Source organism: Hirundo rustica, chromosome 7, assembly GCF_015227805.2.
Source record: "Hirundo rustica isolate bHirRus1 chromosome 7, bHirRus1.pri.v3, whole genome shotgun sequence".
NCBI classification, from domain to species: domain Eukaryota; kingdom Metazoa; phylum Chordata; class Aves; order Passeriformes; family Hirundinidae; genus Hirundo; species Hirundo rustica.
This window is the reverse complement of record NC_053456.1, coordinates 19543353-19571142: the sequence shown is the minus strand read 5'-3', so window position 1 is coordinate 19571142 and position 27790 is coordinate 19543353. Positions and strand designations below refer to the sequence as shown.

Here is a 27790-nt window from a genome sequence, read left to right as displayed (position 1 = left end):
ACATTAGCTGGAAAATGGCCAAACCTCAGGAAAAAAAGCATCTCTAAATGGTAACATTTACTTTTTACACATTTATTACGTTGTAATTTCACAACCATTCTTTAAGCAGATACATAAATGGGATCAAGATGCGTCTCACAGTTAAATGAGTCTTTTAATAGAAGCTGCATGTGATAATAATGAACGTTGCTGAAGTCAGTGGTTTAGCATGCAATCCTATTTTTGAAGGATGCTGTAACAAAACATTTCCAAGGTAATACTACAGATCCCTTGCCTAACTCAGTCCAGAACGTGGGAAACACTACCCTGATGAGTTTGGTAGCAAAGCTACCACTGCAAACATTAGGAAGCAACGTTACAGACGATGCATGCTGCTTTCTTCTCATTGCTACCGAGAAAGGTCAGCCACAAACCAATAATGATTTTGAAACTACAAATCCATTATCTTAGCTTTAAAAAGAAAAAACCAACCCATCTGATAGAGACAAGTTAGGGAAAGCTACGTTCTGCTGGACTTGTTCTCTGAACAATAACTCTTCCAAGGACCTCAAATCTAAAGTGATTTCAGAAATTATTCACAGGCTTCCCAGACTCCAGGAATAAAAAAGGGAGGAGAAAAAATAAGGAGATATAAACCAAGTTAATTCTGTACCTTCAACTACTGATTGTCAGTGAAAAGGGATGAAAAAAAATCTTTAGATGACAGATTCTAAAGCAGTTGATATGTTTGCTAATTCAGATGTAGAAAGGAAGTACAGTGCAGGAAGTGCAGTGCAATGTCACAAAATCAGAAGCCATATAGTATCCCACATAAAAACAAAATTCATTACAGGTTTGAGTTTCACTACGTGTACAAAGAAAACACTAAAATTGTGATTGTCAAAAGATGAAGAGACAATCATGCAAGTTTAAAAGTTAAAGAGGTCACTGGCAGAGAACCTAAGGAAAATACTGCAATATCCAGAATTAATCCCTTACAAGGCAATTAGATTGTGTCAGCAACTGAAGTCATCCATGCCAGAATGACTCCAGTCTTAAGTGGGCTGTACTTCGACGTAATGAAGGTGTTCAAGGATCCAAAACATTAGGAGAAAACAAACCTGCAGCAGACAGGCATGTGAGCTCTGACTGAAGCAAGATCACCACGTAAAACTGCCTATCACCTACAACAATGAACCCAGAATAATGCCCAGCTACTTTGCAAAAGCATGAAGTGTTAAGGCATTTACTTCTCTTGGAAGATGCATTTAACCAGAGGCTATCGCCCTTGGTCCCTGTCCAGACTATCCTACAGCCACATCTCTGCCAGAGCTGGCACTAAGCTATGGACTTGATCTTCTCAACAGACTTTGAGTCTTGCCTCATTCCTGGGGACTGGCCTGGCTGTCACTGCACTGGCAGCTGGAGGCTGCCAGCCCTGGGCCGGCCCTCACGCCTACCTGCTGTCCTGATAGGAGCCCCAGGAGCAGTGTGGCCACAGGCCTGCTGCCTCACGGGCACCCACGGCTCCTGGCTCATCTGCCCTCCCGGGAGAGCCCAGCTCACACTGCAGAGTGCCTGCTGGTACTTTACTCGAGCCTTTTTGCTGCTAGCCCCCCTCAGAACATGCAAAAGCTCGCACGTGTTTCAAACCGATGCGCAGTGAGACCTGCAGACATACAGATCCGTGAGCACGCATCAAGACGGAAAACCACTGAGATCGAAGAGCCTGATTAACACATGAGCCACTTACATTTTTCTCATGATCACTGTTTTCACCTTCTAAAAAGTAAGACAAATGAAAATGCACAGGCTACACCACCACCTGGTTACAACAGTTAGGGCTCACAGACTCTCAAACAAATGTTTATTGTACATTTCTTATGTTAACGCTGTTTCTATAGAAAACATTCATTGAAATAAAAATAAATGTAATGTGGAACTTGTTACGCAAGTATTTTAAGGCAAGCAAACTCCATTTTGTATTTTTTTTCTTTTTTCTTTTCCTCTTTCACACAGAATAAGGAAGCATTTGAGGCCATAAGGACATTCTCTTCTTAGTTAAGTAATTTTTTTAGACGACCAATATTTATTTACACAAAAAACCATAGTAAAGTAGAACGTTATTTCAGGGACAGCTTTTAAAAAATCCTCTCTCCCAAAACCTAATTTCAAATTTAATAATTTTCTTTCTTCTATTAAATAAACAGCCTCTGTAGAATCCTGGCAATTCAGTGCATATTATTTAACAAAATTAGTCTTTGCCACAAATTATAAAATTATTCTGATTTGTATGTCTCTGGAATTCCTGCAAGAGTAAGACCAAGTTTGAACGCTAACAAAGTATTCTGCCTAATGAAATATTTATATTCATTTGTCATCAAGACTTTAATAGGGAGGAATACAGCCTTCTCACTTCTGTCAGTAAAGGACTAGCAAAGATCTTTCCTTTATTTAATTCTGAATGTCTCCTGAACCACTCCTAATAATTTCCTTTTCCTGTACAACACAGTGCTAGAGATATTTAAAACTTACTTAGAAAGATGACTCCATATTCCAGGTAGAAAAATAAAGTTTATATAAGTACACCACCCAAAATTTACAGAAGTTTTCACCATTAAAACTCCACACTACCACTATGTTTTCCACATCTCTCCAGATGCATTGTTAAGATCAGAAAAATCAGATCAAATAACGAATGAAAGCTACACTACAGCATGTGGAGGCAAATACAACAAAATTTTAAGACAGCTTTATCAAGAACCATACCTTGAGGAAATGCCAGCATTGAAGCCTTCTTGTCCACAGCATAGCCTTGAGGGTTAAAATGCTGTTTTTTCCATTTCAGTTCTTGTGGAACTAATCAGATTGCAAAAGATGTGCCCCTGGACACAGAATTTTTACATGTGGAAAGATCACCCTAATTTAACAAGGGAGAAGTGGGGTGTGGATTCTTTACAACTGTTTACAGGGAAAGCACTTTATCTGAATTAACAAGTACACAAAATTGCATTCTCAGGTGTTCCTTGTATATGTTTCATCCCCAGTTTTTCAGCCTGTCACAAAGAGCACTCACCTTTCAGCTCAGACAGTGGATGAATTTTCTGTTCCAAAGGCCTTTTGGCAGATTGGTCAAGAGGTGTTCTTTTCACAGCAGCCAGTTTGTTGCTATGAGGGAGCATGAAACCAAACACATTTTCTTGGGAGTGCTGCTGAATTCGGTAAAGTTCTCAGCTAAGCAACCTTAAGCCATCAGAAATCACCATATTACCCCTTTTGCCCAGCTATTCAATCAGTTAGTTTCTCTGTATCACAATATCTATTATTAAGGCCAGTCACAGTAGTCCTTCACTTGTGAAACTGTAAAGAGGTCAAACTATCACTAGTGAGAAGCAACTTAGCCTTCCTTGAATCATCCACATATTCCTTCACTTTATTGTTAGCTGTCTTCTGCAGAGCCTCCAAACCTTTTGCCAGCATATAAATTGCTCCTGGAGCTATGAAACAAACATCAGCAAGGGAGTTACACTAACATCACTTTCCCACATATTAGCAGTTGTTAAATTGAAGTCACTTACTCTAACACCAGTCCTTCCTCCTGGTTTGATGACAATATATACAGTTTTCAATGCAGCAGTTTAGTTTTAAAATATTTTTTCACTAAGACAGTGTCTTGGCACAAACCATGAGGCATTATACTAGATATAGCTTATAAGGAAATTGCTTACCTTTTGGCATATATAAAAAGTTCATTCCAAAACAATGTAAGATCAACAGCTGAAAAATATCCTTTTAATTTAACTAACGGGGAATTTTCACCATTAACATAGTTGTAAATGATTTTTAACATTTTCCAGAAGTAAAAAAGATAAAGTGATTTTTAAATACTCTTAACCTCTGAAGATACACTCTTTTTCTTTGAATTAATTTTTAATCACAGGAAGTTTTTTGAATTATGTACTATATCTACTGCATTTATGTCATCATCTCTCCTGGCTTGCCTCTCAGAACCATTAATTCAATGCTCCATCTGCTACAGTTGCTCATACCACAGATGACATTTATGTTAAGTTTGTTTCTGCAGAAAAAAATGTATTGGAAGAGGTAGGTTGACAGGTCTTTATATCCATTTCACAGGCTGAACACAAGTTATAAAGATCATCCATGTAACTACTGACAGAAATGCTGAGAGAACAAGTGGAGACAACGAGATGTGCTCCAAACATGCCCTCTTCTTTCAAGTGAATTGGAATTAATTGCATCTATAGTTCATCCTTCCAGTAGCTTTAAAATACAGTGTAAAAAATATACCAGGAGACATGAAAACGGCCATCCCACTCTACATGTTTTACAACTCCTCCTGCTTTATGCACTAAAATCACTTCCCATATGTGCAGGAAAATTGCTATCAAAGGCCATATTGCATTCTTTCAATATCAGAAAAAAGGCTTTTAATTTTTTTTCTTTTGGAACAGATTTTATACCAATTCTGTAGAGCAAACAGAATGATGTACTAAACAGCTCAGCAATAAGTTGTATGGACATACTAAAACGTGACAGGATCGTCCCACAGAAGAGAGAGGTCAGTGAATATTAGTTACATCCAGACTGTCCAGTAACATATTTAGAGATCAGAAACTTGAAGAACCCTGAGGGAGAACAGCTTCTGCTGTCCATATACCCCCAGGCTTTAATATTTTTTAAGATATTAAAAAGGACAGGGAACTTCGCAACAATTTCTCCTTTTCTGAATAAAAAACCTCACCTATATGGAATAACAGCTTTTAAAAATGATTTTTAAAACAACTGCCTCAGTGAGATGACAGATTCTGAAAAATCTGCAGTGAGCTGCTAAGAATTTGCACAAAAAAAATCTTCTTACATCAGCCAGAGCCCTGGTATGTTCAGAGGACTGACCTTCAGGATGCCTTAATCCTACAGGCAACCTTTTATCTGAAAAATCACTGTACCACACTAAGCTTCTTCTCCATTTCCATTTTTTCTTGTTCATAGTAATTCTTTGTGTTAAAATTTTGTATATTTTCTGTACATACTTACAAAGCATAAGAAGATAGGGAGAGGGAGGGAGGGAGAGGGAGAGAGAGGGAGAGGGATACTGAAAATGTTTGTCCTGTCTTTCAGGCTCAAATTAACCACAGTTAATTTCTACCCTTCTGTTCATGTTAGGCTGGCTAACAGAGAATAGTAGAAGAAGGAAGACCATGGAAGAGATGAGAACTCTCAACAGTGTTGCTCACCAAAGACTAATAGAACAAATTATTCTTAAAGTGAGCTACCATGAACCACTTCCCTCTTATCACATTTGCACAATGCCTAAGCTGAGAGTAGAAGTAGCAGAGAACACTACTAGAAATCAGGAAACTTTCCACCTGGAAGAGTTCAGTAAATTCTGCTTGTGCAGGGAAGTATCTAGGAAACAAAACAACAGATAGGATTCTTCTTTTCCCTATAAGTAGTTGAATATAAAGACAAGATTCCCTTTGGGATCAGGACCCCTATTCTAGTTCTATACCTACCCAGGAAATCATAATGAATGGAGACAGCACTCTTCCAAACTGTTTTAAGCAGCATTTTCTGTTGTTTCAGATTTCAGTGCCAGGACAAAATGTTCCTTAAAAATTTCTATATTTTCCTTTATTATCCACAAAAAAAAGTGCCAGGGATGTCTCTACCTTCTTGTACCTATTTTTACATACAACATCATACAACATAATTTCCATGTGAATCTCCAATTTCCATTTAGTGTCTGCACAGCTGTACTTAAGCTGCCCATGGTAAAATACATGAACCTCCCCTTTGCAAGATACCTCCCCCACTGTAGGATATTATAAAGTCTTTACCAAAACATTTACAACATGCAGCTTATTAGTGACACATAGTCCTCCTAACAAACCGCAAAAAACTTGTATCCCCTTAAAGCCACAGGGAGAAAACAGAACACCTGGAACAAGGAGATGCAGGACTGCAGTTAAAAACTCTATTTGAGACCTGCACACCTGGGTCCAAATGTAAGAAAGGGAAAAGGCTGGGAAGGCAGCAAAAGTAAGGCACAACCGCATACCTACAAGTTCAGGACTGCCTCACCGTAGAGACAGAACTGTGTCAAGGGCAGAGTAGAAGATTTACTTGGTACTTTGACAATCTGATACACCTTGGGCTTAGGGCAGCCTTACCAGTAAAGGTATCATCACTGCACTCCACAAGATCCTCCACATAGTGGAGGAGAAGCATTTTGGAGAAGAAGCTGTGGCATATACTACAAATCACTGTGCATTCTAGAGATATAACTATCTTGCAAAACAGCTTTGTCAAGGACACATGCATCTGCCAGCTAACAGGAGTCAAATCTTTTATACACATGGATAACTACCTATCCCTGCAAAAATTGTGCTAATCTAACTCTATTTTGTCTTGCAAGGGTGAAGATCACCTCAGCGTGACAGTGCCAACTGTCTTGTCATTAGCTCCATTATCACAACAACTTAAAAACAGATATTCTTGTTACTATGCACATACACAAGTATTCCATGCAAGAATTTGGAGCTTTTTAAAGAAGAGCTGACACAATGTGCAAATCCTTAGCTGGAAATTGTTACCTATAGCATTAATATTTTCCGTGAATTGATTTTGCTTTTTAAAATTTTTGATAATGAAATCTCCAGGTTTCATTTCACAATTGGTTGACACTGACAGGGTCGGGCCATGAATCCTGATGAGAAAGAAAGCTACCATTTTATTTCTTTGGCAAAGAACCCAAGCAGGAAAAGGTATACCATGAGTCAATTCTTCAGATAGGAGTTATAATGAAAGCACTACAGGCTGCACTCTTCACAATCCATCCTTTCTTATTGTATCAAGGTTGTAAAAGCTTATTCCCCTTCCAATACTCTAGGCACTGCCCCACATCATAACTGTCAACACTACAAACCCGTAAGTCAAAACTAACAGCCTTTAAGGTGCGGTTTATAACAATCACTCTTCTGAAGGAAGCCAACAGGTAAGCACTGAATTTTCTTTCAGAGGTGAGACTAAACAGTTACCTAAAAAATATACCTAAGAATTTTACCAGTCACAGAGGTTTGTATTTCATCATGCCACATACCACGCAGTTCAGAAGTCTCTCTCCAGTAAGTAGTTTCCGAACAGCAGTAGAAAGAGAAGGGGCTGAAAAAGCCCAAAATCGCAAGGACAGTTCTACCCTCAGGGAATGTTCTCGAATGAAATCACACCTCTAGTGCAACCTAGCAAGTACAGCTGGGCTGTTACAGAAATGCACAAAGGCCTCTCTGCAAAGCAACAACTGTCAGCAACAGTTATATTTAATTATATGTTCTCCATAACTTTCACAGTGTTGGCATTAAGATGAAATCAAGAACTAGCTATTTTGCCAGCTCAATATCTTAATTTCATTATATGAGAAAGAACAAAAAAGGGAAAATATTAATAAATACAGCTCCAAGCAGAGGAACAGTCCCCAGCTACCAGCTGACATCTCTAAGAGAATTATGACATGTTAGCAGAATGAGATAAGGATTTGTCTATTTTGTGGAAGTGAGTCAGAACAACTCATTTAGTTTTTCTTCAGGGTGCCACAGATGATGACATTTAAAAACTTTCTTACCTAATCCAGTTTACTTCAGGACTTGGTGTGTTCTCATCTGTTGCAACAAGAAACAGAAAAAGCAAAAGCTTGACAGTCTTCAAGACACTTGAGATCTTTGGCATTTTTCCAGATATTTCAAAGTAACAGGCTACCCAAGCTAGCAGTTGTTACGAACCTGTCTGCATTATAATTCTATTCCAAAGCTAACCATAAAAGAGAATAGGTGGAAAACTAAAGGTTGCATTCCTTACCTGACATAGCTTCTGTCAGCCATATGCCCAACTCAGCAAAAGGTACTGTCGCTCTGAGCAATAAACCTAGAATAGGCAAAGGCTGAATTATTAACAAGAACATGAGGAGGCCTCAAAAGCACATGGTGAATGAAACAGAAATACAAAGCTGACAGTCTGTTTTAGTTTGTAAAGGAAACTTAGCTCAGCTGATCATTTTGAACACTAAAGGGCATATAGAAAGAAGTAGGATGGTGTTTTATTGTAATGCAGGGGAAAGGTGAACACAGTCCCTTAAACTGTCATACCAGTCTCTCACTATGTAGAATTTGACTAAAATGGAAAAATCTGATTTTTATTATATGGTGGTTGTATACATTCCCATTCCAATATTCACCTCTCTTTTCAGTCATTAACTGCTAATGTGTTTCCAACACTCTCTTTTGGCCTCCAGCCCTTTGTACCAAACATTGTAGATGTGCTTTTCAAGCAACGTACAACTGCACTGACACAGTCTCTAAGTTCATACTGTATTTCAGGCTTAAATTTGGGTCATCCAATTAACTTTGAATATGGCACAGTACAGCAGGAATGAAAGCTACAGATATCTGGGCAAAGGACAGAACTTACTTACATAACTTTGTGTCTTTGGATACTGCTGATAGCAACTAGAAAGTACCAACCAACATATGGAACTTTGCCAAGATAAAACGAGATATTGACACCAATTTCTCCTCTCAAGACAGAATTTTCTAGTTCCTCCAGAATTCTGTTCTGCAGAATTCTTACTATTACTTTCAATGCCATGAAGCAGACACTAATGATTAGGATAGTGTGCAGAAAATTACATTATCTGTTCAGGCACTTCATAGTGTTACATCTAGATGTTAGGTTCCTAATTCTAAGGGTAGGAGACACAGGACTCATCTTAAGTATTCAAATGTGAATATCCACATGGAAGTTGGACATTTAAATTGACATTGACAACAATGAGAATATAGGACCAGAATATGAAACCTGGAGGGGAGCATCACTCAAGAAAAGAAAGTCTTTGTCTGCGTGGTGCCTCTGGTAAACTGGGACCAAGAGATTTAACTTCCTTACTTAAACACCTCCCCTTACTTGGAATTCATCTTTCTTTCTTATACCTTAATTTCAACTCCCTCCAGGTTTGAATCTCAGGCAGCCAACAGTAAAGTGGCTGGTTCCCACCTTTAGACACAAAGGAAGATGGACAATTAGCTCCTGAATTACAGAGATTAGTATTAGTTCCAGGTACATACAAGGCAGGAGGCATGTGTTTACTAACAGAGATACTACTGTTTTACAGACTTGACCTTGCTATTTAATACACTATTTTCAGTCATTGCACAAAACACGGGAGTAGTTATTCAACTCAGATTAAATACAAGCAAATTTTTTTTTCACCAAAATGCCCAGCTTAATATATTGTTGAAGCTTTCAGCCATGAACACTGACCCCTCTAGAAATTATATCCTTTTCAAGTGTTTCAGTTTGCTTACTACAGAAGTCTTCAGGAGTTACTGCAAGCATTGCTCTGTGAATCAGAGGGGCAAACAAATCCCTGTTATTTCTGCTGCAGTAGTAGCATGAGACTGAAGGAGATGAATTTTTCTTGTAAACTGTGGAAAGTGTGTGTAAAGTGAGAAAGGTCAAAGCAGAACAAATCCCTCCCCCACCATGTCCATGCAGAATATTAGGAAAACAGCTGCCTGAAGAGACTGATAGCAATAATTATGCCATTATTTCAAGTGGGCTGAACATATTCCACACCCCCAGTGTACTGAATGTACCTCTCTCCACAGTCAGTATGCTAACATATTTCAGGAGATGAACTAATTGTCCTGAATTTCCATCTATTTCATAAGAAAAAAAGTAAAATTAGCTTAGTCCATTGTTTTCATACATGTAGCTCTGCAAATGTCTCCTTTTTCTACATGCAATATCAGTACTCCCTCTGCACACAGCAGGATAAAGGCCATGTCTGAGGAAGAAACCAGGTGAGGGGTGGAGAAAAAGAGGACCAATCAACAAGAACCTACTGACTTGTTCCTTACAATGAAGCAGCAGCAAATGAAAAATGTCTTACTTCCTCCCCCCTCACCACATGCCATTACCACAGGCCAATTCTCAGCTGTGTTCAGCAGAGCTTTTCCCTGCTGTTTAGCATTCAGATGAAAAAGCTCAGCCTTACACTGTCAGTCATTTATCTCAGCCATTCTAGCTACAGCCATACAGCTTTTCAGCTTTGGCTACAGGAAAGCATGTATGGCCTTATACAACGCATTATTCAGAGTTGTTCTCTTTCCAAGAGATGGAAAAATTCCTTGCAACAATGTTGCATAAGTAAACAACAAAAAATTCTCAAATTCTTTTCCAGATTTCTGATGTGGCACTGTGTTTCCTCACTATTTATGTCACATGTTCAACTCCCAAAACAAGAGCTGTGCAGAGATGTGAAAAATGCATGAAAAGCAGAATAAGTTAGGAAGGAACTAGCAGAAGATTGATTTAATGCATTTTATTTATCCATATCCATTTCTACCTGAAGAGAAGTCCCCCCACTGTCCACAAACAGAGGAATGGACGCTTCCCTCAGCTGAACACTGTAACCCCCCCAGGTGACATCACCCTCACTGCACACTCTTCCATCCTTTTAGATTCTCCTGCTGTAGCTCCCTTACCTTCTTCCTATCACCCCTCTCCATTTCAGGAGCTATATGGCTTTATCAAACAGCAGAGACATAATCCATCACAACTAATGAGTCCTCAGGTTAGCACTATGAGGAATATGTCTCCATATTTCCACCTGTAATACTGGAGTCTTTACTAAAAAGGCCACTCTGAACTTGTGTCCAGGATGATTGCCAGCCCCATTGCAGCTTGTTTATTCTGCTGCAGTACAGTTCAGTTTAAACTCACAAAAAGGACCTAAACAGTAACAACAAAAGAAAAACTCCAACTGAATTAAGTGCTGATTCTTCCAGCAGGTGCAGAGCATTCCCAACTTCCCTACAGCAATCAAGCCCAAGACGTCTTTCTGTTCCCTGGCTCTACATCACTGAAGTTCAGCTGTAGAGTGGACTGGTAAGAAGTTTAGTGTTTACCTGTCCAGTTATGCTCAGGGTTTGTATGAGGCTTTTTTCCCCCCCCTTCTCCGTTCTGTTGCTGATCCATAGGCCCTCCTCCCCTGTATTTCCTTGGACCATGAGAATTCACTTCCAGGGGTGGTAAGTTTGTAAAAACTAATGGAAGAGAAGCTACAGGCACAGAATGTATCTCACTGAGTGTGTTCAGATGACAACTTAAAATGAGGGCTAGATTTAAAAAAAAAAAAAAAACAAAAAAAAAACACCACCAAGCAAACCTTTAAGCAGAAAAAGGCAAACCATCATGATAACTTTCAGGACTTCAAACCCCGTTCCTATATACAAATGTTCTTTGATTACTCTCACAGCACCGCACAGTGTATCAACACTTGATTCATTACTCCCCTCTTCGCCAGTTTCTCAGGGGCCAGAAGGCTGCTAATGACAGTAACTTCTGTCGTTGTAACACAAAATGTTTCCCTTCCCCAGACAAGCCTGCACTCAGGAACCCCTTGTTAGTGAGCCTCTCCAGGCATTAGCACAGCAAGAATCATTGTTTTTGTCCAATGAACTTTTTCTTGTGAAAGCATTTGGCAAACACCAGTAGTGGAAGTTCTTAAAGCAACCAAATAGCCAATGCACTGCTAACTAAATCCCTCCTCTCAGCAGTTCGAAAGTCAATAATATAGATACAATCTTTCTTCTAATCAAGGATTTTGGATGGTACGGGATAATTTACTTACTCTGCACATACATCCAACAGGGCATTACATAATGCTGAGGAAGGAATCACCCAGGGGCTGTCACCAATGTGCACGACCAGTTCCTACAGCTTCCTAACCATGGAACACCATGGAGCAGCACATACCAGCACAGAAGTTTGTAATTTCCCTGTTTCTAAAACAATCTATTTGCACTTAAACTGACTTTCCGTTTTTAAAAGGGTCTGAAATGGCTTTTAGAAATCTATATCCACCTTGGCTCCTAGCCAGATTACTATATGAAAATCTTAGCCCAAAGGAAAATAGCTCTGCTTGGTTCAAGCCACATTTTTATTGTTTGAATAAAACTTGGGCGAACTCTATTTTTAATTTTGTGCTGTCAGTAATTGATACCAACCAGAATTAACATTTGAAGGATTTAATTATATAAAGCTAGAATATTAACCACATTACAGTTTAAATTTGACATTAAGAATGACCTGGACTTCAATTTGGGAATATAAAAGGGATTTGAAAAAGGAATTGATGTGTTTTCAGAACACATTCTACAAGATTCCACAGTAGTTTAAGATACAATTTACTGCTTTTGACAAAAAACCATCAGTAACTACATCTAACTTGCTGACAGTGACCTCTATTACTATACATCTTGCTAACTGAAATTTCGGTACGAGAACATAATTTTCTGCCTAATTCCAGAAAACCTCAATACACTGATCCTTGGTTTTCAGTGCAATGAAATTGAAAACTGAGAGTGCAGCTTTTGAAGGGGCAAATGATGTGAGAAAACCTAGCTTTTAAAAATGAAGACTAAAAACCATTTTGTATTCACAAAAATAAATGCACCGCTTCAGAGAAATAAATAGGAAGACATTTTAAGTTAACCTTCTCTCAATCTGCGTGCAGCATTGTCTGTGGATGACAACACCTTTTCTTTCTTTTGCTGATAATTGCACACCTGTATGTACCCAGGAGGAAGATTTGCCTAAATGAACTTATCAAGTGTTATCATAGCATTTGCAATATATATTATGGTCCACTAGTTACTATAGGTCGCTTAAGGAAATACTATACACTAGAGTCAGATCTATTTAGGGAACTTACAGAAACTTTTCTTCAGTTATTCATGGCCTTGTCCCGATGGGCCTCAATCCCGTGTCACGCCTACTTAACTTCGTGCCTTGTAGTATCTTCTGCCATTTTTAATCACGGAGATTTTTTTTCCTGAGCATTTCTTACCTACGATTTTGGAAAAACAGGTACAGCTGGTCGCACCCCCCCGGGAGTGGGGTACCCGCACAGCCTCAGCAGCTGCGCATCTAGCGGCGCTGCCACCCGCGTCCCCAGGCAGCCCAGGACACACCTCACGGGGCTGAGGCCACCTCCCTTCCCCGCCTAAGTCCGCGGGGCTGAGGGCAGACTTCGCTGGGGCCAAGACAGACTCCCAGCGGCAGTGACAAGCCCTGCCAGTAGCGACTCGCTGGAGAGCTGACAACCGCTGCCCGGCTCGGAGCGCCAGAGGACAGCAAGGCAAACGGCGAACGCCATTTCGAAGCCCCTCTCGCTTGAGGAGCGACTCCCACCCCCAGCCGGCGGCGGGGCGGCCCGCAGGGCCGGAGACCTGGCGGGAGCCGGGCACACCTGAGAGACAGTGCTCTCCCTGTCTCGGTACGGCTGAGGAGCCGGGCCCGCGCGGGCCCCGCGCTGTGCGGCGGCGGGGCGGGGGCGGCGCTCGGCCCCGTGAGGCGGCGCGAGCCGGCCCCTGAGGGCGGGCGGGGCCGGGGCTGCCGGAGGGCGCCCGGCGGAAGAGAACGGTGGCGTTCAGTAAGCTTGTACAGAAATAAGACCCATGCGTAGATGAGCACAGCTAGCAGCATCGCTGCGACCAAACGCCTCAGTCCCCTCTGTGCATTCAGTTCATTGTGGAAAGCAATGAATTGCGAGCGCAGCCCCGTCTGTGCTCTGAGGCTTGGGTCCCGGTAAAGGAAACGGGTTTATAAAGCATTTCTTCCCCTTAAGGTGTGAGGAAGGGGGAGAACTCCCGTCTTTGGGCTTCTTTTGTGCCTATTTAACTTAATTGAGTTCGGTCATACCCATTTTTCAGGTTGATTGATGTGAAGAAATTCGAATATATATTTCTCTTAGATACTTTTCTTTTTTTACAAAACATCTTAGGAAACCGGGAGGTTATTCTTCTGCTCGATATTCCGATGCTTTTTCCAAGCGAACACATCACGGGGACTCCCTCTCACTCAGCTTCCTGCACCAGTTCTCTCTTTGCGTTTTGCCAGCCCACCATGACCATCCTCTGCTTCTTCCACCGCGGCTGTAGCTGCACCTGCCTCCTTCAAAGTTACAAGGAGAGCGACTGCTCCGATCTGCAGCTTCAGCGAGGGCTGACTCACTCCAGCTTCCAGCACCACTTCAAACATGGTATTCATTCTCACATGTATTTAACAAGTACGCTGTAAGTAATCTTCACGAGAAAAACGAAAAAAGTATGCAAGCTTTATATCCATAGATCTTTTTGTATTTATTTAAGATGCACACTTTAAAGACTGAGAAGCAGTGGATTTCTCTGCAAGACTTTTTCAGCACCACCTTTACCAATTGCTGTACCAGTGTTGTTTTAACAAGTTTCTAACAGTGAAACTATCATTATTATGACCAAGGTGCAGTAATTTATTTTACCATTCTCTTGATTAGTGAACTCTGTGCTTTGTAATCTTATAGACACACTTCCCCCTACCATCCACATTCTAGTACATTATGTCAAGATAATCCTTTATCAAAACTGAAAATAAAACTGATGTCAAACCTTAATTCAGATGGTCACTAGAATATGTGAATCCTAAGCATTATAAAGAATCTGAGGTGATACAAGAGTCTCTTAAGTTTTGCTGAGCAGTGCTCCATTTCACACTAGTTTTGTTGAAATTTTGTAATATACAAAGTCTTCATAAGCTATTATTTTCTCATTTTGTCAGCAATTGTAAAATCACAGAATCACCGCTGGAAGGGAATGGCCCTGTTGTATGCAAAATTATACAAACTGTGTGACAAGTTGCCATACAGACAGCAAACAGTAATATTAGACATACATCAGACCATCAAAAGGCTTGTCCAAAGTGGACCCAAATGTTTAATCCCATATGCCCTCAGTTTATGGAAGTTACAACATACTTTAAAACATCAGTTGTGCATGAGGTTCTGAAATATGAATATCTCTTACTGTGTAAGAAGCATAAAGATTCAGCAAACTTAACATCTTTGTGCAATATTCTGCATATATGCCTCAAGTATTCCTCATTATTCTGATGAATTCTTTGATAAACAAATCTAGAAGCTCTAGGTATTCCCACATTTCTCCCAGATTTTTATATTAGTTTTTGAACCATTGGAATTTCCTCATTTATTGCTACAATAATTTTGGCTCATGAAATCTAGACCTTTGCAAGTTCTGTTACAAAATTTATTTGTATCATAATTTTTAAAAATTCTCTTCCTGTACCTACTTGTTTTGTTCTGATGCTGATGGTTTTTTAATCCCTTTTCACTAGGTCTTTGCTTTCCAGCTAGAATTGCATTTCCAAACATTGCCAGCCTGTTCAACATTTACAGTCAGGGTACAGTCACAATGGGTGACTAAACTGGGTTGGAGCTATACAAGTACTATGCTTGTATCCCACACTGGGTTTCCAAACACACAGCAGTCTTCCAGGATGCAGCAAATTGCATTGCAGTGGCTCTGTAAGTATAACTGAATTCCCAACTTGCCAGTAGAGTCATCCATGGATCACTGAAATACCATAATACAGAATTTGAAAAGGCAGCTAATTTATTGCAATTTAAGATTAAAACAAAACAATAAACCCCCTCCCTCCAAACCCACCCCAATCCCCCCTTATCTTAATCATAATTTCTTCATTTCAGCAGGAAGAAAGATCAGATCTCACAGCTCTTTGATTTTTGTAATGTTATACAGGGTAATGTTAGAGTTTGAAGTAAGGGAAAGACTTGTCCATCCTAAATTACACTTTACAGGAACATTGCTTATTCTGAAGCCATACAGAAACAAGCCATATTAAAGTGCAGCAGTTACTTTTTGTTGTTGCTTGCAGATCTCAAGTAGAAAAAGAACAGCTCTTGATTGTTGTAGTACTTCTGATTAAAAGTTCAGTAATGATAGATCTGTTATACAATGGCTGCATTAATGCAAGCCATTCCTAGCCTTACTTTAGACTGCATTAGAAAACGAAATAATGTGTCAGTTATATAGTCATAGCTAGATGCCAAAAGGCGAAAAGCTATTATTAAGTGAAATGTTCTAAAATGCTAGAGCCTCAAGAACTGAATGGAAACAAAATATTTCATAGGCAGTAAAGCATCTACAGAATTTAACTGATGAGCTTATCCAAAGTGAAACTTTCAGTTGCTATATGTTAACTAGGTTTTTTTGATAATCTATTAATTTTTAAATTGTCATATGATACTGACTTGTAGAAAAACATGTAACCAACAAATAATAAATGGAAACACTTTAATCATAAAACATATCATTACAATGGAATCTACACTTCTGTAAGTAAAAAGTTGAGATGCATTGTCGTACTCTGATTTATAATAAAATCTCCTTTTCTAAATGGATTATGTATTGATGGATACACAAGCACTATTCACTGCAGTAAATCCTTTTAAAAGTTAGGATTTCTTGCTTTAAAAATACCTGTTCATCTCTCTGTACATTTTTCTTTGCCCAGAGATGGACTTGCGATTACAAAGAGAATGCATGATTGCATTAAGCTACACACATCACAAACACTGGTGAATCAGAATTTAATGTAATCATACCAAACAGGTTTGCTGGAAGGGAAAAGAGTGGTGAAGACTTTAAGGACACTGCTTAAATGCATACTGCTTTCATGAACATCTTGAGGCAGTTTTGAATTTTGGGTATGCAGGTATAGATATAGCACAGTGAACTCAAGATGCCAAGTAACTCTGTATTGTTTTACTGTCCTGTCCTACTAGGTCACACAGGTGCTGCTCCAGTTTTCTTTTTTTAGCTTTTAAATAAATGCAAATGCACTTTGTTTAATGGTTGCCACCATTTTGAAGAAAACAAACTGTGCAAGACATTTGATAGCCAAAGTCTTGTGGCAGTTATGATTTTAAACTGTCATCTGAAGTGGAATTATCTGCCTTTAATGTTGCATACAACAACTCTTGCTCTACCTGAGACATCTAGTTTTCTTCTCTTCTGAACCAGTAGAAGAAAAATACTGAATAGGAAACTACTGCTTTACTTGAATACTGAGGATAGAAAGGGCAAAGCAACGAGTTTTACTGCATGGACCAAAGCAAAAAACAGCAAAGGGGACTGAAAAGGAGAAAACCTCCATTCAAAAATTCTTCAGAAGTGAAGGAAATCAAATACCAGCAATGTTAATGTTAGAGTGGGTTCCACCATCTCTGAAATCAATGGAAGTAGTGAGAAAAATATTGGTGCTTTATGCATATATGCAAAGATGAGCCAACAGCTGCAGAATATTTGGATAAGGACCACAGCAGTGCAGCAAAACTACATAGGCAGTAGCCCAGCATTAAAGAGTAAATACACTTGCATCAGGAAAGGCAGAGAAGCAGGTCAATAATGTATCCAAGACTGAAATGCAAGGTTCATAACCATAGTTCAGCCCTTACAAATCACAAGCACAAACTGCAGACCTCAGGCAAACACCTGGAAACAGAAGGGGGGAGATGGAATGCCTGGTGTAGGGATAGCAGTGAAATGTAAATAGCACTGCTGAACTACAGTGATTTGGAATTATACTGGATTCATTCCTGACTAAACTCCAGATGAAGGCGACTCAAAGGACTTTTTAAAAAGCCAAGAACAAAAATACACAGAGAAGAGCCTACACATTGTGTAGTCTAGATACCAATTAGCCACAGAGTCTAGCTGGCAACGTGTACCACAGTTAGTGGTATCTAATCTGTTCTGTTACTTAAGTCGTGTTACCAAATAGTACAAAATTACTCTTTATTCTGCAGAGCTGGAGTGTGATGCTCCCAAGAGAAATCCTTGCTCTTGCTTTGTGAAGCTTTCTTCACAGAGGCAGCAGTGGTGTAACTGGAGTGCCATTACAACATCTCATAGCTAACTTATTTTTAAATTATTATCACAGAATCACAGATTATTCTGTCTGAATGGACCCACAAGTCACAGAATCCAACCCTTAGGTCTGCATGTACCATCTCCAAGAGTCACACCATGTGCCTGTAGTTATGTTTAAATCTATGCATTTACCTTTACTGGATGAACATCTGAGCAACTGAGTGTCCTGTATCACTCAATGCAAGGTCTGAGCACATATGACAGTAATAAATTTGGAAGGTGAACTTATCCAAATAACCAAAATGTCTTCTCCTTACATTTTCCCACAGGCAAAATTTTACCCCCCTATAGTACAGAAAATTAAAAGCTGCAGAGGAAAGAATAAAATGAGATGATATTTCCCATTAAGAATATCTTATGCAAATTCCCAATTATGCTGTACACAATAGCAGTCCTGGATAAGATGTATCTACAGTTCTTTATTTGCTGCTTTTCTTCCTCCAGCTAATGAGTTCCCTTAGTATTCAAAATCCATCTTTGCTGCCACACACTTACAAAGGTAAATCACTTGGATGGGCTGAGCTTTCTCCTATTTATTGTTGCTAAGGAACCACCTCAGTATTCACACACATAACATGTCTTTTGACATATGTTTCAGGGGACAAGATGCAAGACAGCTCTGCAATATACAGTGAAAAAACGTACAGCAGCATTCTTAAAATTATTCTCCCACAGAACAGCACTGCTGCTGTAGTCCCTTAGCTTCAGATTGCTGTGGATTTCTTGTTTGTTTAGACAGACTGGAATTGTAAAATTACATGCAGTAATCTGACTAATAGTCCCTAATTTTGCCCAGGATTAAAACAGAAAGCACACCAGTCTGTGAATTAAGTGTTGTGAAAATAGCATCCTTCTAAATTTTTTTAATATACTCTTGTATAAGGGATATGTTCTGCAAGAAGTCTTGCTATTAAGTTATGTAACTAAAATTTACCGAATCCAAGTAAGGAGAAAGTGGAAGTATGAGCCATTTCTGAACAGACAGGTATCTGAGGGTTATTTGAATTACATCAGTCACCTGCTGTGAGTATTAGTCATACTAATACTGCACTAAGTAATGACAGGGAATAAGCTTCTTTAATTCTCAGAAAGTATTTATTTCTTGAGATAGCTTTTGGCAGGACAAAAAAGATAATGTATTGAGATATTGAAGAGGTATTATTCTGTCCAGAGTAAGGTTTGACTACGGGAAACAAACCCATTTTAATTTCCTGTTGATTTTGATTACTGCCAACCTATCTGTGTGAGGAAGGACATTTGAGGCAGTGGGCAGCAAAGCTTGAAGAAATGCAAAAAGCATGAACAAGAAACATGAAAGGGCCGTATCTTGCTTCAGTCCTGTGTGCACATGTGTATTTACAGATGAAGGACCCTACTGCCTGGACTTGCTCGAATACCAGTTGATGTCACATTCTAGAACAGCACTTACTGATCCAAACAGGTGGTGTTCCCTGTCTTAAAGGAGCTTACAAGTTGAGACAAAACAAGCAGGATAAAGCAGACAGCTAGCGAACCTTAAGGAAACAATACTTAGCAGTCCCTTCAGCTGCCCTGAAGATCTTAGTTTAAAAACCCCTAAATGTATGTTATATGATGTGCATATTTACACCAGCATTGTTACCAAATACCTTGTTGCAGACCTGAGATTAAAACACCAGCTCCATAATTTGAGAACAATGGGAAATTGTGCTAGAACAAAGGCAGTTTCTTTTAGGGCCTGTGGAGATACTTGGAAAAAATGCAAAGTTAGTTTTAAATTTGCAAAGCTGATGTGTAACAAATCTAAAATGACCGGCACCACAGAGCACAAAAGCAGCCACAGTCTCTACAAACTAATCAAGCTGCGCCCCTCTGGCTATCTCTGCATTAAGTACCCTGAGGAAATGCAATTTATTCACAAAGTATCGCTGTAGAGTTGCAGAGGGTTCTCCAGCTGGTTTAGGCTTCTCATGTTGTACAGTACTACACAAACAAAGCAGGTGCATATACAACATGGAGACAACAAAGGCAGGAAAGAAAGGAGAGCTCCAGTTTTTCAAGGAAACAGAAAGTAAAACTTTTCACAGCAAACTGCATTAGTGGCTTCAATAGCAAGGTGCAAAGTCTATTCCCTGACACCTGAAAAACAAAGGCTCATTATCTACTTTAGGTATTTGCCAGTATTACAAATAATCCCTGAGAACATGTTGTTCTAATTTGGCAAGTCCTTCAGTATGCATTTGTGTTCTACATTCAAATGTGACCCATGCACATCTGGTCACCAGATTTAAGGCCAAAATTTAGGGACAGTAAATATTTTAACTATACTTTTCTCAGTACTGGGCATGAAGAGTAATTGTTTTTTTTCCAGCTCTGAAGGTTACCTGGCTTTGTTTTGTTGTAACATTAAAAAAATAATCTAACCATGAGGAATAAGCCTAGCATAATTATTTTCAATCAAAATTATTAAAAACCTTAGTAATGAGTCAAAGGTATCCTGTAATGGGAAATGTATTAGACATTGCAGTAGGAGAAGAGGCAGGGTAAGCTGCAAGGCTGAACTCACAGCCTTGTAGCTGTGATTCTTCTCAGTGTAAGAGAATTTGCAGGGAAACTACTGCCAATCTGAGAAAACATGCAAGTAGGGACTTTGGGCACTGTGCCTTATTAAAAGGAGACATGCATCAGCCCAGCAGTACAGATCTCACTGACTGCAGTGAGCAATCTCACTCAAACAAAAACAAACTCAACACAAATTGTCACACAGAGGCAGCCTCATCTGATTATGTGAACATCTTTATATCCTGTAGTTGGTAATTTAGAGGTGTGAACCTCCACACACTGGCTCAGGTCATTCCTGTGGGTTTCTTTGAAAACAGCATAATTTCATTCTCATCCATGCTAATAGTCAGACAGGCTCATTCATCATGGCCCCCACCTCTGAGAAAATAGATTGAAAAACAGGACTGCAGAATCTGTGTTAGATGGAAATTAGATAGAAATCATATCAAGGTCATTACAAAACTTAAGTCTTCCCCAGCAGCTATGCACACAACGAGAATTGATCTCATGGGATTCTGAAGTGAAGAATAATATTTGTTGGATACTGTAGGAAAAGATCCTGTTTTTAAAAGAAAAAATGTAATTTCCTTGTGAAATACTGTGAGTTATAGAAAATTCCTATTGCAGGAGTGATGAAAATATTCCTTAAAAATTTCAGGCCACCAGTAAAAAGGAAAGATGCTGTTATCCAAAGGTCAAGGCCAAAAGAAGACTGTTCCACCAAATCTCTCAAAGGTCAAAAGAAAAGAAAATCTTAATACATAAATATTCCACTCAGCAAATTGAAGTAATAATTATTCCAGAAACAGACTTGACAGAAAAGATCAAGCAGTTTTCCCAGAAGCACTTTCTCAGCTCATCAATTTAACTTTAGCAGCTTGCAGCAGCAATGCTGGGATAGCTGAAATACACTTAAGCACTACTTTAGGTGCTATAGTTATGAGTAAAATAATCCAAATTATTATTGCAAAATACATGACTGTAAGTAACAAATTAAAATACATTTAAAAAATACAATAAAGGTTTACTCTATGTGCAAAGTACTTTGCATGCATAAGGTTTTAACATTTAAATAACTGCCTGGCTATTGGGTGGAATTCAACATCATTTTGGATTACTGGGGTAGAGAGAAAAAATTTCATGAACACAGAGATTGACAGTAGACTTTTATTAACATATCTTACAATGCCAATTCTTGTATTCCTAGTTTTGTACTCTTCTGATGCGTTATAAAGATTGATTTAGAGTCTACAGTAATGTACTGTACTTAAATGATCATTCATACAGGATATCCCACCAGAACATTTGAGTAATACACGCACACACCACTCTAGTTTGGACCTGTTATTTTTCAAGGTTAGCTTGATAAAGTAGGATTTAAAAAGTTATGGGGGAAATAAAAATTATTGTTTAGCAGCATGCAAGAATATTCAAGTACAATTTTTCAACCAAGTAATTTTTTTGTTGTTTTTAAATCAACTGGTGACTAATCCACCAGTACTGTAATAACCACTATGAAATACCCAAATGTTAAAGTTAAGGCTAATAGTTTTACTTCACATCCATATGCACAATCAGAGAACATTCTGTTTTAAATAAAACACAGTAATCAAATTCTGGACACATTATCTCTTGTAAATACAGCATTGGAGCTTCAAACTACAGATCACTCAAGTTCATGAGCCCTGTAACAATGTTATGCTGGCAATGTAAAGAATCTTTTTGCTCTTTAACCACACTTACAAAATGGCCTGATATTCTTAATGAGCAATGCAAAAATATCATAGGCAGAACTTATAATACAGTATCAAAAAAGTAGTATTTTTGAAAAGACACAGCCATTTAGTTGGTGAAAGAGAGTAATTCTAATCTTACAGGAAGTATTGTAATACTTTTGAAATATATATATATATATTTATATGTATGTATAAAAACCAGTATCCTTTATTGTAGGGTTTTTCAAATTGCAGGTATCCAGAAAAACTCATTGTATTTACTTACTTTTCCTTCGGTCTGTTCTTGATTGCTATACAGTCATTTTATTTCCCCTATACACTTTTCAGCAGATAATGATTTGCACTGGGGAATTGTTTTCTTTGTGGCTTTACCATAAGATGTTTTTATTTTACACACATAAATTTTATTTTACACGCAAGCTGTGGAAATCAAAACTACCAGGAACTGCTTGGTAGTACTGTATGAAATAGCCAACAAATGCCCAAGACATGTGAAAAACAACAGTAGCAATATATTACATACCGGTATTTTGACTATAATCATTCCTACCTACTTACACTATGGGTTTTAGCTGAGTCATGCCTCTTCTCATGATTTTTTTAGTCCTCTAAGCACAAACTGTTTTGGCATTCATCCAGTGAGGCTGCACATGCACTGGTAGCTCAACTTGGCTACTTCTATTGAATTTTCTTTTCTTTTTTTTTAATTTTTCCTTATTAGGAAACCAAGCAGAAAGAACGGTGATTACTTTAAACAAATACAATATTGAGGAACCTCCTGAAATGACAGTAAAGATACAAAATTATGCTTCATTTTTAGAATAGCCTGCACATTCTTAATCCAATCATTCTGAAACATACATCTGGTTTGGAATGATAGGCAGGCTTATGGCTGTTATGCTTGTAACTGGGATCCGCTGTGTTGGGCACCGTACAAATTCCCTATATACAGCAATTTCTGTATGTTATCATTAACCAGTTTAGTCAATGATATGAAAAAAAAAAGGTCTTTCCTGGACAAAAATAAAGACAGAATGTATGTTCTGTATTACATGAAGAGCAGTAAAATACCTAATTTACAGCTATTTCACTTACTTATGGAGAAAAAAAAAATGAAGTTCCTGAGAATGTGTAAGTTTTCAGTAATGCCTGAAATATTTCAACAGACCTCTATAAGTGAAATACTCTTTAAAATTCAACTTTCAGACCAATTATTACCATGCAGTCTCACAGCTGTTTTACAGACCTAATTACAAAAGCCAGTCAAGAAAAAACCTCAAGCCAACACAAAAAAGGCAAAGAAATTTTATCCGACATACTTAGTAGATGTAATAGACATATACACCGTTTCAGCAAAAATTGCTAAAAACCCAACTCCATGCAAAGAAGAATGAAACCCAGACAGCTACCCCTGGAGCCTCTAAACAACTCCAAGTAAAATTTGTGCTTCTTAATAATAATGGGCTTTAAAAGAACACAAGAAAAATAGACTACTGAGTGCAATAAGATTGCTCATACCATTTTGAGGATTTAATTTCAATTATTGTATCATTCTTTAGTAGCAACAACAGCTCATTTTGCACAGATTTCACATGTTGACAAAGTTCCATTTCCCTTTTATGCCCATACCCAATTCCATCCAGAGCCAAGGAGCCAAACTCCCATTCAGTTAAAGCTATTGTCAGTCAAGATGCACTCATTCATGGTAACAGCAGTTATATGGTGTGTAGATGATGATGGCGATGATTTACAAGCCATTGTAATGTGGCCCCCATCTTTTATTGATATGATCAAAAGTATGAGACACCCACTGCTGCTCGAGCACTTTGTATCGTTCCTTGCATATGTAGAGGGGTTTACCACGCCTGTGGAGGGAAAAAAAAAAAGGGAAGAAAAAGAAAATAAATGGTTAACATGCCAAGTAAATGGAAAGATGTTTCATTATATAATCAACATGATACTCATACAACTTTTTTTGCAGCGCAAACATGCATTTTTATTTGTGAGGGGTTTTCATTTTTGCTTCTGGTAGGGTGACTGCTGGGACTTCCTTACATCGGACAGCAGAATCCAGAAAAGATCACCTGTTTTCTCAGTCATGTGTAGCTTGGAAGTCATGCTCCTTCCCTACACTGGAATCCAACTGCATTGGTTGATTAAAGCTCAAACAACAAAACCGGAAGATAAGTGTTTCCCAACACAACACTCAGAATTAACCCTCACCGGGAATGGCAACACAGTAATCTGTCTTCTGGATTCCTGGTATAACTCAATGCTCATGATTACACCACCTCTGGGCCAAAAAATCCTCAAAAACCCAAGACAACAAAAGTCAGTCCAAGTTGCAATAAATGGGGATTTTCCATTTTTCCACACAAGGAAGGTAGAGATCTCTTATCTGTTATTGCATGTTACAAGACAAAGTTGATCTATACATAGGGACCAACAATGAAATACAGCTTTAATGAAAACATTACCTAAGATCTCTGTCTTCTTCACCATGTGCATCAAGATAAACAGAACCCCAAAGGCAGAACCGATGGCCTCGAATGATGATGATAACAGATGCGTTAATCAAAAGGAATATTCCTGTCCCAGCTCCACAGTTTTGAGAATGCTGCAATGTTAAGGGTGTCGAAAGGCAAGAGTGCAAAGATTCTGTTAATGTCTGGTAACTTCCTAACGGAAGAAATTTTAAAAATAATACTTTGTTGTGCTTCCAATAACATGCAGACATTATTTACTAAGAAGCAGTTTGCCAAAGGATAGCCTGCCCCAAAATTCTCCATCCAAACTAGAATGCAGTGTCTTGTGCTGCCATAACAACACCTGTATATAAAAATGTTTCCCTACTCAAAAAGGGAGGATATTTGTTACCATGTAAAAACTAAATTACAAAAAATAAGCAAAAATATTCTGTACAATATTTTGAATTTGTTGTTGTATAGCTCTTTGTCTAGGATTACCAAATATTTTCCACAGGTGGCAAAAACAGGAGAAAGTATTCAGAAAAACTTATTATTACCTCTTTTACAACAGTCTATATTGTTAAATATTTGCTTTCTCTATCCATGCTCACAGATCTAGTCTATGGTTCTACAAATCTAGTAAAAATTTTTTTAGTAGTTCTTGCTTTGTTCAATATGTCATTCATCTCTATGATTAGCACAATTTATATTCCTCAACTAATTTTAGCAATTAAAAAATGCACCCTTCCTATATGGTTTGATTACAATTAGAAGCTATAATCCCATTAACTACAACAAAAATAATTAATTATATGGATTATTAATTCCTTTTTTTATAACATTCTGTTTCCATGAAGCTTGACACCTTCTATGTAACTATAAATTCTATTGTAAATTTTCACTGCACCCTTTCCTTCCACCATATTAGCATTATGAGAGAGAAAGTTGAGCTCAAACAATTTTTCAGAGAGTCCAAAATCTCTCTGACATTTTATGCCCCATTTGTAAGTATCTCTCTGACAAATTCCTCGCATAGTTTTGTGAAGTCCATATAGTTCCAGTCTTCCCTTAACTGTTCAATGGAAATAAAGAGAAAACCTATCAAAGCAAACCTTTATCACAGTCTGAAAAAAAGTAATAGATGTCATCCAACTCAGGCTCCTGAAAGAGCTGACTAGAAAACTTTGCTGCTGAAAAAGTCAAAGACCTTAAATCAGCACCTATGTAGTTACAGTCTGTAGATCTCCAGTAGGTGGTCAGGTATCAGAAAATACTCAAATCAACCACACACTGATTTTCTACGTACTTGGAAAGCAAGGAAACCAAATAGAGGAAAATTAAAATAATATATGAACAACCAGAATGTAAACAAATTTCAGCTGGCTGTGAATCAAAACCACGTGTCAACATTACACAAAATGATACAAAAAGGAGAAATAGGTTGCTATGCAAGTAAATTGTCCTCCAGAATCCAGTCTAGGTCTGTCCCTCAGAAATAAGAATTAAACTCTACCACTGGGGGTTAGACTCGATGACCCTTCAAGGGTCTGTTCCAACCTAAACTATTCTATGATTATATAAACACATTTTGAAAAGAAAAACATCAAAAGTGAACAATGGTGTTAACAACTATCAATGAGTGTGAGAATCAATTACAGGATTTGAATTAACTCTCTCTTACCAGTACACATTCACAGTAGCTCTGTTGTTTACAGCACAGTCCTTTCAAGCATACAAAAGTACCACAAACTAAGCAAACAGCAGGATCTTTAGGAACCTTGGTACAAACAGAACAGGTTTTTCTGTGATAATACTGAAAAATGGTATTGTAGTTCTCAGGCAACTGAAGGAGGCGTGGCAAGTCCCACTTAGGTTCCTGGATAAGCAAAGCCTACAAATAAGGTAAGAATATGTATCAGTTCTGTGCATTTTTTAAAGCATTTGTATTTTCTAAAAAAAGAGACTACCAAATAAAAGAAATATGCATTTTAAAAATATCTCATGTCTTTTGCATTTCACAAATTTAGAAATCATGTCACCTTGTAACAGTCATCCTCCTCCCCAACTGCAGTTATGTTTCATCCTTTGTAACAGGTACAAAATAGGCACTAGCCTTTTCCCAAGGTGTTTTCTAAATGTGACATATTTTAAGTGCAAAAACCTTCACAGCTAAAACAAGAGGATTAAGAGTGATCTACAGGAAAGATTCTCACTCTCTGCACTAAGTTTGTTTGGCAATATCAATGTGTTACTCCCAAACCCCGGCACTGACTATAAAAGCTGCCTCCCAGCTAAAATTTATACTCAAAGTTTCAAAAACAGAACTGAATTTAGGCTCTGTAAATTATATTTGAAGACATCTGCCTGTTTTTCAAAACTGTATTGGACACAAGCCATTAAAAAGTTACCAAAACTCACAATTTTTTATAAGACAGGCACTACCTGTCCTAAATACTGCTTTGAAAAGCCAAACTCTTCTCAATTTCTCTTAAAAACACTGTCCAATTTTATGCTGGGGTTTTTCTGGTTGGTTGTTGTTGGGGGGGGTTAAACCGTAATATGTTTTCCTTCAACGCAGTAATTTTTATAGTGTTTATAATTGATGGGCATAGTGGTCAGATGGGATCTTTTTTGCAAGGTACAGAATTTTTTTTAAGAGTGCATGACCTTGAAACCTAAATTGCAAAGAAGAAAAAAAAAAGAAAGAAATACTGCATTTGTACGTGGTTTCCTTCCAATCGTGGGAAGAATGCTACCAATTTCACCACAACCTATAATGTTTAACGGATTAGCAGCAACTGTAATTTGAGATTAATCTAGGTATTCAAATTTTCACAGGAACAAACATGTTGCAGAGTGAGGAATGCATCTGGCTTTCCCCTGACACCATAGATTTATGAGAGGGGGACTTGAATTGTTGAGATGCAGCTTTGTCATAAAAACAATGCACTCATGTTGAAACATTTCCATTTCATGACTGATTATTTCAGTTGCACTAACTCAAGTCTTGGTATTATCTCTTTAACCTTCAGAGAAAATGTACCATCTTTCATCAGTAACTATTAAACAGATTTTAACCTTTTATTTTTTTTCAGTATTGCAACTGAAAATGCAATGTTTTACAGTAATTTAAAACAGGCAAGGAAAAGTTCTTGTATGTATTTTCCTAAAGTTTCTATTACCTGCCCTTTACTGGCTACAG

The 27790-nt window shown here is 38.2% G+C and overlaps 2 protein-coding genes across 12 annotated transcripts in view; both read right to left on the bottom strand.

Annotated features, from left to right (window-relative positions):
- The window catches only part of MYO3B (myosin IIIB), a 195323-nt gene extending 184256 nt beyond the window's left edge, over positions 1-11067 (bottom strand). For all 3 annotated transcript variants that reach the window (XR_005701618.1, XM_040069363.1, XM_040069364.1), the window contains exons 1-3: positions 10962-11067; positions 7855-7920; positions 7622-7658 (exon numbers count right to left, since the gene is read on the bottom strand). Coding sequence is in view for 2 of the 3 variants with exons in the window: in XM_040069363.1 (XP_039925297.1) it covers positions 7622-7658; positions 7855-7920; positions 10962-11031 (173 nt within the window). In the remaining variant the exon portion in view is untranslated. The remainder of the gene's footprint in view (positions 1-7621; positions 7659-7854; positions 7921-10961) is intronic.
- Positions 11068-21537: 10470 nt separating this feature from the next.
- The window catches only part of UBR3 (ubiquitin protein ligase E3 component n-recognin 3), a 103952-nt gene continuing 97699 nt past the window's right edge, over positions 21538-27790 (bottom strand). For all 9 annotated transcript variants that reach the window (XM_058421267.1, XM_058421268.1, XM_058421269.1 and 6 more), the window contains 3 exons: positions 26270-26479; positions 24598-24737; positions 21538-23985 (listed from right to left, as the gene is read on the bottom strand). In XM_058421267.1, coding sequence (XP_058277250.1) covers positions 23868-23985; positions 24598-24737; positions 26270-26479 — 468 coding nt within the window. In that variant the 3' untranslated portion in view covers positions 21538-23867. The remainder of the gene's footprint in view (positions 23986-24597; positions 24738-26269; positions 26480-27790) is intronic.